Consider the following 14,303-nt stretch of genomic DNA (forward strand, 5'->3'; position numbering starts at 1 on the left):
AAAAAAATATTAATAATAGTGTTAATATTAATATTAAAATTTTTGAAAATATTATTAATAATAATAGTATTGATATTGATATTAATATTAATATTATTATTAATAATTATTATTAAATAATAATAATAATAATAATATAAATTAATTTAGAAATGGGGCGGGGATGGGGAATCCCCGAACCCGTGGGTTCGGGTTCGGGGAATCCCCGAACCCGAAAAAATGAAAACGGGGCGGGGATGGGAATGGCAAACCCGGCCCCGCCCCGTTGCCATCCCTACCCGGAACCCTTCCAGGCGCCTCGACCAAGGCTATAAATATAGCCTTAGTCCAGAAGCTTTTCAACAATCACGATCATTCTATTTCCAAACACTTGTATGCTTTAGTTGTAGTTAAGCTTCTATTTTCTGTGCGTAAACGCTGTAGAGGCTTCTCCGCCTGAAGGAGTTTTTGAGCTTAATCTTCCTTGGATTAACAACCACATCGGTTGTAACCAAGTAAACATCTGGTGCCTCGTCTTTTCTTTTATGCTTCTATTTATCTGCTTAATTCATTTTACAAGTGTTAGCTTAATCGTTCGAGGAAGGGTTGTCTGTTTTTAATTGACAGGTTATTTACCAACCCTTCTAGCCGGCCCAACGGTCCTACAGATACCATACAAGGTCTAGTGATTCTCGCAGAACTACTCAAAATAGAGGGGTTAGCGTAGCATCATCTGATGACAATGACAATTTAGATTTTTTTGGAGTGTTTAAGGATATTGTTCAACTATTTTACTCTTCAAGATATAAAGTACAATTATTTTGGTATGAATGATTCCAATGTAATCTGGAAAAAATCAACAGTTGAAGAGTTTGGTATCTTATCTATTGACACTTCTAAAACATGGTATGTTGATGACCCATTCATTTTGGCTGCCAAGCAAACAAAGTTTATTATTTAAATGATATAAAGCATGGAAACCATTGGAAGGTAGTACAAAAGGCTCAACACCGAGAAACATATGAAGTAATTGAAGTTGAAGTATCTGAAGAAATTGAATCCGAAAATAATTTCAACATTGAGACTAACTAACATAATTCTTCTAATAAAGCAACTTTAGTAGTTGGTGCAGAATTAGAGATATCCCAACTTTGTAGATTAGATGTTGAGCATCAACATATAAATATGTCAAATATACAAGTGGAGCTAGCTAGGGATGCTCAAAGTTTTCTTAACGATGAGGATGAAGATACTGAAATTGATAGTGACGCGGATGATCAATTATCTCTTTCAGATGATAGTGGTGATTAATTTTTATGAACATGATAAATATGTTTTTCTTCTAGATACAGTTTGTGATCAGGTCCGCGAGAATATTGTTTAATAACCGTAGATACAATTTTCACTTTTTTTATAGTAATCTTTAGTTTCTTTTGAAGAAACTTATAGACTTCCATCACTATCTAATCTGCTAGTGAAGAGTGGTTTGTTTCACATAGTGCAAAAATAGGTACTGTATTTAGATTGGTCATGAGAATTATGTGTCGACTTGTTATTATTATTTAAATTTGGAGAATCTAGTAACTTTATACCTTAAATGTTCAAATTGAATTAAATCTTCAACTAAAATAGTGATTAGATTGTTGTAGTCATTTCCTTAGTTTATTCACTTGAGCCACTTACTTTGATTTGCAGGAGAGCTCTTGAAGCTCTTTCAAATTCATGCTTTCCTTATATCTACATTTCACTATCTTATTTTTTTAGTATATCTACATTTCATAATCATCTTATTTGGTTGCTATTTACTGTTAAGTTAAATCCTTATATAGATGCTCAATATATCATCATATCATATGTTTTATTATCTTCAAATTTGTATCAGGTCCTTGGTACTCGGTCTCGATACATCAGAGGACTTAGAAGTGGACCGAAGCCAGTTAGGTCCACTTTTTCAGATGTCACCTCCTCATCCAGATCAACTAACGCTACATTACGTGAAAGACTCAGAATCCACCCAAGATGATTTCGTCGCTAAACTGCAATGTTAGCGACGAGATTATGATATTTCGTCGCTAACCTCTCTGATACACAGACTCGTAACTATTTGCAACGAATTTATACCAATTGTAGCAAAGATGTTAGCGACGAATATAGCTTATTTCGTCGCTAAACCCCCAATTTTAGCAACGATATTATTGGAATCGTCACAAAAGTTTTTGTGACGAAATAATTTTATTTAGCGACGAATAGTTTAACGTCGCTAAAATATTAGCAATGAAATTATAAAATGTGTCGCTAATATGTGTTTACGACAAGCTTATAATGATGATCCTAGTGACGAAATTTTATCATCGCAAACAGTTGTTAGCGACGAAAACACATTTATTAGCAACAAAAAGTTTCGTTGCTAAATATTTATGTTCTTGTAGCGTATACTTAAATCTCACTTATATGCCAAAAGGGGAGGGTAAGAACCTAAGATAAGAAAATTCTTAAAAATCTTAAAATCATAACCCAACAATGATTAAGAGGATGAACAAAATACTAAATTATTTTTTTCTCTTAAACATATTCATTATGTTTTTTTCTACATATTTTTTTAATTTTAACTCATGTTATCATTATATCAAAAAGGAAGAGATTATTGATGTAGTAACACCGATAGTCAAACTCAGATTTTGATGAAATGACAAATGGCTTAAAGTTAATTGTTGTGTTTTTTAACATATTTAACATATGTGCAAAACTTAAATACTTGATGGGACCTAATACCAGGTTGAAGTTCAGTTAGGTCTGGAGGACCTGATAACTGACACAGGAAGATCAAATAGGTTGATATCGGGCAGGAAGTCTAGTTGGATCCGCTAAATCTGATAACTACTGAAGTCAAATATAACATTAGCCAATAAATAATAATAATAATTTACCGATCAAATCTAACATTGAGTAAAAAACTAAAAATACTGACCAAATCTAATTTTGGCCAGTATAAAATTAATTATTATCAGTTTAATCTAACATTGAGTAAAAAACTAAAAATACTGACCAAATCTAATTTTGGCCAGTATAAAATTAATTATTATCAGTTTAATCTAACTTTGATCGGTAATAAATTACATATTACCAGCTAAATACCTATCAAATCTAATTTTGATGGTAAAAAATTAAATATTAAATTTTATAAATTAAATATTAAATTTGTTAAATAAAAAAATAAATATTACGGGCCAAATAGGCCAAATTTAACTTTAGTCAGTAAATAAATAATTATAATTACCGACCAAAATTTATTTGATCAGTCATTATAATTATTTATTAGTTAAAATTCATTTTGGCTAGTAGTTATAATTATTTTCTAAGCAAAGTTAAATTGGACGGAAAAAATGGTCTATAATCCCATCTTTTCTCGTAGTGAGATAAAAAGGTCAAAACAAACCACCTGGGGCTATGGCTTATTGGTAAGCATATTTGAAGCTCCTCATGCACTCAAGAGTTCAAAACTCAGGGAGCGTCGTCTCACCCATTTGAACCACTAGAATAGTTGGATCATTGTGTCGACTGTCACTTGTACTTTTGAATTTATTTTAAAGGTCAATGGAAAATTTTGATAGGATCTAACAGGTCACGACGGTTAAGTTAGATCATAAGACCTGGATACATGTATTGTAAAAAAAATAAAAAAATAAAAAAATAAAAAAAAAAGGTCATAACACTGCATGCATGGCCATGGTGCAACGATAAAACTCAAGTAGTTTATCAAAATCCGTGACTCGAATCTCAACTATAGTATACTGATATTTTCATCCAATGTGATAAAAAAATCAAGAAAGTTTGTGGGGTTTAGCCATCTACCTTCAGGACTAGTTGAACTGAAAACCCAGCTATATGGATTATAAAAAAAAGGTTGTAATTGTAACGCCCCGGCCCGGGCGGGCCCCACCCGGACCAAACCGGGAGCGCCACCAAAATTGTCCATCGGGTTGACGACTAGCTCCACAGACCACCGGAGGTCCTTTCAACGTACTTTGTCCTCACTCGCATGCATTCTGGAAAACTTCCCAGGAGGTCATCCATCCTCAGATTTCTCCAAGCCAAGCACGTTTAACTTTGAAGTTCTTAAGTTTGGACTTCCGAAAAGGAAGGTGCACCTTGATGATATGAATAATACCATCTAACTTTTTTAAATCATATTTAATCAGAATCTCAGAACCGAGGTATTACATCAACACTATTCTTCCAAATATTTACACAACAAATATTAGATGTAGATAGAATTTAACTGATTAAATCAAAATTGGATAAACTGAATTATTTTAAACAAATCGAATAGACTGAAATTTGTCAAAAAAAAGAAAAATTGAACAAATTGAATCAATTAAAAATCAATTAATTTAATAAATTACTGAATTAATTGAGTTTTTAACCTTCAATTGATGTTGCACATCAATCTTATTGTTATTGGATAGTTGAATAGAGAATCAGATTTTAAGGAATAGTTTTAAAACATGTATCTAGTAATATCAATCGATTGCTTACAATATAGTCAACTAATACTAATTCGATTTAATCAGTTTAATTGATTTTTGAATTTCAAAACTAACCAAATAAATCGAAATAATAAAGTTTTTTTATAAAAAAATAAATTTTTAAATAAACCAAACCAAATTTCAGATCAATTCAAATAGTTAATTTAATTTAACTTATATTTTACTTTTAGGGATGGCAATGATCGGATTTAGATCAAATTTTATATCGTCTTTCTCTATCTCTATTTATTATATTTATCCACATCCTTATCGGATTTTTAATTTTCATCATCATCCTTATGTCCATCAAGGATACATATCAATTTACATACATATAACCATAGGATCTCGAATATCCTCTATACTAATATTTTTCTTCATTTCATCTAACTATCATCATTTAAAAAACATATTAAAATTAATATCCTATAAAAAAAAATAGAACATCTATAGTTTACTTCATATATATATATATATATATATTCACCACTAAAGTAAGTTGGTGAAAATTTAAAATGTCTTTTTAAATTTTAAAATATCATTTTATACATATATTTTTAAATCATGAAGATATGCCCATCTTATCGAACTACTAATAGAATCGATATAGCCTTGCATTTTGTATATGATTGAATATGTAAAGGCCCAAGGAAATGAGGGGTGGTAAGAAATAGGACGCTTCTCCCAACTAGGTTCGAAACTCATAGAGTGTATGTATATAGGTCAAGAACGGATTTAGTTTAAGTAGGGGCAGCTCTTCAACATCAAAATATGTATTGTTCTAATGAACCCATGGTAAACATTTGGTCATATGCATTATTCTATAATACGAATTTAACGACGAAAAGGTGTTTGTGTCTTGAGGGATTTTGATAGAGTCATGCCCTTCACTGGAAGTTTCAATAGAACTAATATTACAATTAGTTACTAACACTAACAAAAAAAATTAGCTTATTTATAGAATTAATGTCGATGCTCATGCACTTAGATTGTCAGCTCTTAGTAGTCAATGATAGTCGGACAGAGGAGCGGGCATTTCGATGAAAATTTTTAAAATCAGAGCGTAAAATAAAAGTTATGTCCTCTCATTTGGAGCTAGTGATCAGAGTTTAAAGGATTGATCGAATGAAAAGCCTCAAATCTCACTGAGTTGTAATAGTGTAGATCGATATATCATCAAGCTTTCTTATAACAATATAATACAGTTTAAGATTCGATTTAAAACTTTATGCTTGCTATGAACTAAATTCTATAAATTATTACAATTTACGAATTCATTGAGCGCATGGATTACATCGCCGACGTGGATCCCTCCTCGGCCTTCTTCGTTCCCGACGTCTCACCGAGGTCAAGAACAACAGCGCCGGCTCGGACCGGCGGCGGCGGGTGGACGTCGGCGCGGCACGTGGGGCACGTGGAGTGCTTCTGCAGCCACGAGTCGACGCAGGGGGCGTGGAACACGTGCGTGCAGCCCGGCAGCGCCCGCACCATCTCCCCGTCCTGCAGCGCGCTCAGGCACACCACGCAGTCTGGTGCCGGCATCGGGAGGCCCCCGGCGGCGGCACCATCGATGACCCTGCGGTAGGGAAAGGAGGGGAGCGACGCGATGGCGGAGGAGTCGAGCCCGGTGGTCTTCGGCCTCCGGGGGCGAGCGCCGGCTACGGCGGGGGACGGGCGCCACCACTCGAGAAAGGGGCGAGAGTAGTGGATGACGAGGTAGAGGACGAGGAAGACTCCGAAGGAGATGCCGACGATCTGGATCGAGGTATCCAGATTGGAGGAATCGCTTGGTCCTCTGCTTCGCCGTGGAGATGCCGCCGTCTTGTCTTTGGACGTGCTGACTTTCAACGTTTTTCTTAAAGACAGACAATTGAGCTGGACGTTGACTCTTCTGCCTCAATTACATCGTAATTAATAAAAGAGAAAGGTACGATAAAATAAAATGAGCAATATTTTTAAAAAAATTAATTTAAGAAAAAAAAGAGTAAATGACAATTTATACCTTTAATTTGATCACAAGACGAAACTAAAATAAACTAGTTCCGTATATTACACTTTGTCCCATAGCGTATAATAATAAAAAAAAAAAAATCCTTTCATCATCTAATTACTTGATGATCGGATTATAAATTAATATTATAATTTATCTTCTTTTATATAATTTAAAAATTAATAGTGAAAGATAAATATAATTACTTTTTACTATACTAATATAAGAAAAGTTAACAAAATTAAAATGCTCATGTTTTCATTGCCATATAGCATTAAAGGAGTGAGTTTTTTTTTCCAAAACACCGAGAGGAATAAATATCTTTAAATTAATTATTGTATTTTCATCCACTGTTAATTAAAAAAACTCAAAAACACTTTGATTATTTTTTTTATTTAGAAGTTGCATCAGTTAATTAAATTTTTATAAAAAAATAATGAATTTTTATTTGTTCAATTTAATTTGATGGTCTAATATCAATTGATTGACTCATCACTAATAAAAAAAATAATTAATTCAGTAATCATTCGAATTAATTAATTTTATATTTGTTCGATTTATTTATTTTAATAACAAAATTGATCAATTCCATTTATCTAAAAAAGTTGGTTTAATCGGTTTTGTTCTATTTGATTTAATTGTCTATTTCGTATGTCACTTTCCAATATTTTGACAACTATTTTGAGTGATGTTGAGTAGACTCATTTTCTATATAGTTCAAAAAAAATGAGAAGATATGATGAAATAAATTTTATTTATTTTATTTTAAGGAAATATGACATTTAATAAATTTCAAAGTACAGTGAGTATTTTAAAAAATAAAAAACTTTAGGTACGTAAAATAATAAATTTCCAAAATTTCAATTCTTCAACTAATTTCATCAATAAATTTTTTTCCTCTTTCAAAATTAAACAATTAGTCAATGTTTATCTTCCCATGGAGAAAATAAAACAAAAAAACAAAAATAACTTTATTTGTCATCATCAATTTGGCCAATTAGGAAGCAATCAATATTCGTGAATTTCACTATCCCATAGCAACACAAGGATATAACCAATAAGTTCTTTGTAATTTAGTCTCATTTTTCCTCGATTACATAATTAATCCTATTATTAATTAGTGAGATAGTGATGTTTAATTAACCCACTCCCCTAAAAGTCTATTGAAATTAATGCGACTAGCTCCTAAGTTCCTAACCTATTATATGTATATTTCAATATAGGATGAAGAATGATGTGCATATTGTCCTAATTCAACATCAAAAGTTACATATTACCAAACCATCTAAAATAATTTTTTATTTATTTAAAACTTTAATAAAGTTAACATTATGTGATGCCTCATCAACTTTATTATGTCAGTTTAATTGGCTTGTTAGGATAGGTAAAGAGTTACCGGAGGAGTGAATAGCGTTGATCATTTTTTTGAATGAGAATACAATAAGAACAAGGAAGTAAATAGAATATCTTACTCTTGATCCCTTTTACTTGGAAATACCTCTTGTTGAATCGGAAATGCAAGCAACACTTCGCTCCAGAATCACCCAAAACTAGTGTGAACAACTATTGCTTCAAATCTTCACGAAATCCCTTTTTCTAAGGTAACTTAGACATCTCATAATCGATTGACTTGCCCCCAATCAATTTCCACGTCAGCTTGACCGTTCAAAACCTATAGAACGACTCTTTTTCACTCATTCAATCGATTGGTGGGTCATACCAATCGATTCAGTAACTTCTAATCGATTGCCCCTATATATTCAAAAGCTCTCTGTTTTTAAGAGAAAATTGCCTAATCGATTTTTGAACTTTCTGTTCTCTCATGAAAAAGGTCTCAATTGACAATCGATTGGGGAAGGCTAAGTCGATTGCCACAATCGATTAACCACCTTTCTATGTTCGCAAAACACCATCCAATCGATTTTCCCAATTTATTGGGTCATGCTGAATTGATTAACCTAATCGATTTAGCCTCTTTCTATGTGGTAAAAGTGATTCGCTCGCCCCTAGCACCCCCGCGAACCGGTCCCTAGGCCAACACGAAGGAGATAAATCATGGGTGTCTACTAGCCATTAGTGCAGGTGGTTAAGGCATGCGGGAAGACATGCTCGGGCACGTCAAGTTTTGACCCTAAAACCTCATGTGGCAACACCTCATGCCTCAACCATTGCATCGTCCTAGCGGATGATTTAACACCTTTCTGTGCTTTATGAAAAAGCATTACAATCAATTATCCTAATCAATTAGACCAAAGCTAATTGATTGAGTCAATCGATTACCCAACCCTAAAACTCTAAACCCAAGTTGAGGGTTCCTTTGCCCCACCCTAAAGCATCCATGACTCGTTAGGGATTCCCATTACCTAGCATCCAGTTAACCTTAACTTATTAGGGCTTTCTCACCAAGTGTCTGATTAACTTTTGACCCATTTGGACTTTCCATCTTGTGCCAACTCCCGTTGGATTTTTGACTATCAAATGTCTGGTCAATATTTTGACCTAATTTTCCTTTTTCCTTGCCTAGCCCTGCTAAGACTTCTACTGCCTAGTTCCCAACTAAGTCTTCACTGTCTAACCCCGCTAGTACTTCCATTGTCTAGTTCCCAACAAGATTTTCACTATCTAGCTTCACTCACTAGATCTTCACTGTCTAACCCCGTTAGGACTCCCACTGTCTAGTTTCACTCAACTGGTCTTCACTGCCTAGCTCCGCTAGGACTTCCACTGCCTAACTTCACTCATAAAGTCTTCACTGCCTAGCCCCACTAGGATTTCTATTGTCTATTTTCCAACTAGGTCTTCACTGCCTAGCTCCTCTAGGACTTCCACTGCCTAGCTTCATTTACTAGGTCTTCACCATTGCCTAACCTTTAGTTATGTCTTTTCCAGATAAGTATCCAGTTCTCATTTGACCTACTTGACTTCTCTCTCACATATTGGCAAATATCGAAACTCAAGCTCGAGTCAACTCAAGCTTAGTCAAACTGGTCAACCTTCTCTCTCCTTATTTTTGATGTTTACCTATATATTTAGGTTAGGCTAACCCATATTACCCCAACTCCCTTTTTCATTCTATGTCAAAGCATAAATGAGGATTTTCTAACTTGAACCCTATATTTTTTTCCCTTTTTGATACACATCAAGAATATTCTCCCCAAGATTCATTTTTTATCATTCAAACTTCACAATGAAGGTCTCATACCCTTCCATTGTCTCCAATCCTCATCCTTGAGCATCCATCTATCATCTTGCCTTTAAGGAGAACCTCTCCCTCAAAGCATACTCCAATTTATATTATTGCACCAACAATGATTTAGAGTTCCTAATTCCTAAACCTTTAAAAGTTCTAAAATTTAAAGCCACGAGATTAAGAATTCACCCTTAAATATAAACCTCCTCTTTCACTTCACATTAGTCCTCTTTACTCATTCTTTTCTCATTTTTATCAAGAAAATTACTCTTAAATTAAGGTTTACCTAAACACTTTGGAGGGTTAGAGATAGTTAAATTGACTAAACATGGCTTAATGGACTGACATCAGACCATTTCAACTAAAAATAACCCTGCTAATCGATTGGTTTCAATTACTAATTGATTGTAGCTCATTTGAATCGATTGGCACCCATTACCAATCAATTACAGCACATCCCAATCAATAGCAACAGTGCCTAATCGATTGGAGTTTCTAATTTTTTAATTCAAGTTCAGATCCAATTTCAGAAACTCATAAATAATTCTATGATATCGAAATATCATAAAATTTTGCGTAGATATTATTTATATCATATACTATTAGGGAAAATTACTTTCTATAAAAATATATCATATTTTCAAAAAATAACATAAAATTGGAAACTATTGAAAAGTTAAATGTTTCACTATAACTTTGTGTCTAACTAATCAATAGTCAATCCTATCAACAAATAGACTTCACCAAGGTTTTCTAAGATGATTTTGAAATGATTTTCAAGATAAATTTTCAATCATGATCTTTGAGTTAAATGCACATGACTATACATTAGTTTTCTCCATGATTGGATTTCACATAATCATTTGTTTTGATGAAATTAAAATTCAATTAGGTGAATTAAATCAACATCTTGAGTCTTGTTCATCTTCCTAACATCTCACTTGCATTTAATGTATTTCAATACACATACAAGTCAACTATATAGTCATTATGAGATGTAAAATATATTTTCCATAAACTAAGGTATCATACATCTCTATCTAGACATTTTAACTTTGATCATCCTTCTTAGGATGTCAATTTATGTCATTGCAATTACAAGGAATTTAAAACAATACATGATAATGATTATAACACACATCAAATACGATTTTTTAAAAAAAGAAAAACTATGATCACTAAATGATGTATGTATGACATTACATATAATATATATTTTATAAAAATATGCATGCAAAGCATGATGTCATGGTATGTGATAGGACATACTAAACATGGAAATTATAACACAAAGAATTTTTCTAGATTTTCTATCTAAGTATTATCAATTAATCGCTAAGTCAAAATAAACCTAAGTTGTCCTCATCTCTTTAGAAAATGTGAAAGTCCCAAATTGGCATTCCTTTGAAGCCTATACCATTTGTGTCAATTTAATCAAGCTCAATACTTCAAGAATTTTAATTGGCACAATTTTACTCTCTTCAAAGTAAAATTTTAACTTCTCATTTTCAAGGTGTCACAATACCTTAAAAAAAACCCTAAAGTGTCAACTTTACCATGTTATATTAACTACCATTCCAATTAGAAATGACACACTCTAAATACATCTAGTGCGTAGAGAACACACTCGTAGAAATCCAAAATCTATTGGTGTTCCTGAGATATTTTAGGTATTCACTAGTAATAACTTCCCTATAAATCTTTCTAATGACTTTCTTAGGCTTTTTAGAAACATTAGTCGTACTAGTCTCCTCAAAGTCAACTATAGGAATAGTCTCCCTTACAACCTTGACTTGAGTTTTAGACCTAGGGTTAGTCTCATAGTGATATGGAACTCTATGGTATGAGGGCACATTCTCCTTGTCTTTTAGTTTATATCCCATACCTCTCTTATCATTGAATGACTCTTGTCTTCCTAAACCTAGGTTTTGCTTCTTGGACTATTTGACGTTATTTGTCATTTTTTTTAAAGTTCTCTCCGATTTCACAAGTCTTGACCTCAAGACTTAATTTTTCATCCTTAAATCCTTAAATTTGGATTTTTCATTATTTCATTGGATATTTTTCTTTTTAGGCATATATTTAATTTCCTTAAAGTTATTGCCTAAACTATTTTCTACCTTCCTGTACTTAGGTAAGGTAGTTCTAGCATGATATAACTTATAATTTTTCCTAGAAGTATCATACTTCCTATTTTCATGATAAAAGCGCCAAAATTATAATAATTATTTTTTGCATACTTTTTATCATGATATGAATAAGTACCATTAACTAATGGTATCTTAGTTTTGCCCTTGGAAGATCCCATTGATTTAAGCTTCCTCCTTTCTTGGTCGGAATCCTCATCCTTGGACATTGATTCCGATAATGTCTCTTTTGATTGCACAAGAACCATACTATATGCTCCTTGCTCTTTCATATCAATGTTCCGGTATTCTTTGATTTTTCCTTGACCTTAGATGTCATTTGAACCTTCTTCTACATCAAATTGGGATACTTGCTCTTATAGTGTCCCTTCTCCATACACTCAAAGCACAATATAATATCTTTATTTTAAACAATTGAAATTATTATACCTTTGTAATTTGTGCTATCTTGACTTGTATAGGTAGAGCATTCCATGTCTTCATTAACTCTGGAAGTTGAGACTTTTTCTTGTTACGGTGTCAATGAGTTCTCCCCCTCTGTTGGCTTTTGACTATTCGATGTGCAATGGAAGATGTGAAAAATAGATTAAACGTCTTTTAAAATTTTTTCAAAACAAAACAATTTTGTTTAGATTGAACAAGTGATCTTGTTTAATTATAAGAACTTTTATAAATTCTCTTATAATTTAACATACAAACATTATAATATTTTATTTACAATTCTCTAAAAAAAATTAGAATCATTACCTTGAGTTCGTGTCTAAGATTTGCAGGTCGCCGAAGTTCTTTCAACTCCACAATCTTCCTCACCAATTCTTCGAATCAACCGATGGACAACAGTGTGGGCTAACTCTCCTAACTTTTCTCACAAAAATTAACTATAGAATTTTTTACCAAAAATTCTCTTCCACTTCTAGGGAGAGAGAGAGAGATATGTATTATATAACACAGGAGGGAGGGGAAAGTATATATAAAAGTGGGAGAGAAAGAGGAGAACGTATATTATAAAATCGGAGAGAAAAAAGGGGAACGTGTATTATATTTTGTGAGAATATTTATAATATTGTCAAATATTTGATTTCTCTCTTTTATATTTTATTTGTAATCAAATTACAAATAGAATACCTAAATATTTGATTTCTCTCTCATATATATTTTATTTGAAATCAAATTACAAATAAAATATCCAAACATTTGATTTCTCTCTTTTATATTTTATTTGTAATCAAATTACAAATAGAATATTCCCTTTAGTTAAAATAATAAACAATTTTATTAGTTAATAAATTTTGTGAGAATAAATAATTAATCAAATTAATTATTTAAGAGTATTCATCATGATTATACGAAGATGATTTGGGGACCATGGACCCATAATTTCAAGCTCCAATAAATTTAGATAAAATTAATTAAAGCTCTTTAATTAATTATCTAATTTATTAACTCCAAGATTATTCCACTAAAATCCGGAATTGTACTCTTGAGAATTATGGAACATATTTACTCAAAAGATTTGAACAGTCCATTGATATAATCATTACCTGTCGATCAACCCTCCGTTCATGGTTCACAAATAGAGCTGGGTGAAATTACCGCTTTATCTCTCTGTTTGTATCTAAAACCTTAAGTACCATTGATTCACTAGTAAACAGTTAATTCATAATCTAATTATAAATTAGAGCGCTCAAACTATTCAGTGCTAGAATCAACACTCAAGAGAACCATTTTAGCATCCTTTCAGAAGTTACGGATTCCGTATCTATAAATCATATTCCCAGCTGAATGTATAACTGAGTCTCCAAAATGTAAGTGTTACACCTATTATTTAAAATAGGTTTTAACAAACAAATCAAGAGACATGTTAATACAAATAAGGAGTCTATGACAACTCAGGATTTAGATTGATCTACATATGATCATCTTAGTGATGTTGATTCGAGTCTTTGTAACGATACTTAAACATAGACACTTAAATCACATTTGGTTCTTGTCCTATATAATCATATTATATAAAATGTCTCTACTTAGTGTCATTACACTGACTGTCCGGATAAGACTATCATATTCATAATGTCAGCAGATTGCATTTATGATTACCAATTAAAGATCCATACTTTAATTAATCATGGACATTTTAAATATATTATCTATGATTTTAATCCTCTTGTATATAACAATCTTATATACTAAAATCATAGTTACAACAATATATTATGGATTTTATATAGATATTCATTTTTATATAAGTAAGCATAAAACAATCAAACAATAAATAAGTGCTTCTTTTATTTAATTCAGCAATTAATAATAAATATCTATTTTATGAGCATATTCCCAACACCCTCATCCCTTGAGGTGGATGCCTCTTCGATATCTTCATCGGATGTTAAGTACCTCTCGACCTCCGAATCCGCATATACTTGAAATAAAGAGTTTCCTTCTTTACCTTTTTCATTATTTTCCATTAAGGA

The 14,303-nt window shown here is 32.3% G+C and overlaps 1 protein-coding gene across 1 annotated transcript; it reads right to left on the reverse strand.

The window, feature by feature from the left end:
• Positions 1-5,795: 5,795 nt before the first annotated feature.
• On the reverse strand, positions 5,796-12,041 carry LOC122043977 (RING-H2 finger protein ATL40-like). The gene is made up of 2 exons (XM_042604532.1): positions 11,926-12,041; positions 5,796-6,396 (listed from the first exon to the last, which is right to left on the reverse strand). Exons 1-2 carry the CDS (start codon positions 12,039-12,041, stop codon positions 5,796-5,798), a joined length of 717 nt encoding a protein of 238 aa, XP_042460466.1.
• Positions 12,042-14,303: the final 2,262 nt, after the last annotated feature.

Source organism: Zingiber officinale, chromosome 1B (assembly GCF_018446385.1).
Source record: "Zingiber officinale cultivar Zhangliang chromosome 1B, Zo_v1.1, whole genome shotgun sequence".
Classification (NCBI taxonomy): domain Eukaryota; kingdom Viridiplantae; phylum Streptophyta; class Magnoliopsida; order Zingiberales; family Zingiberaceae; genus Zingiber; species Zingiber officinale.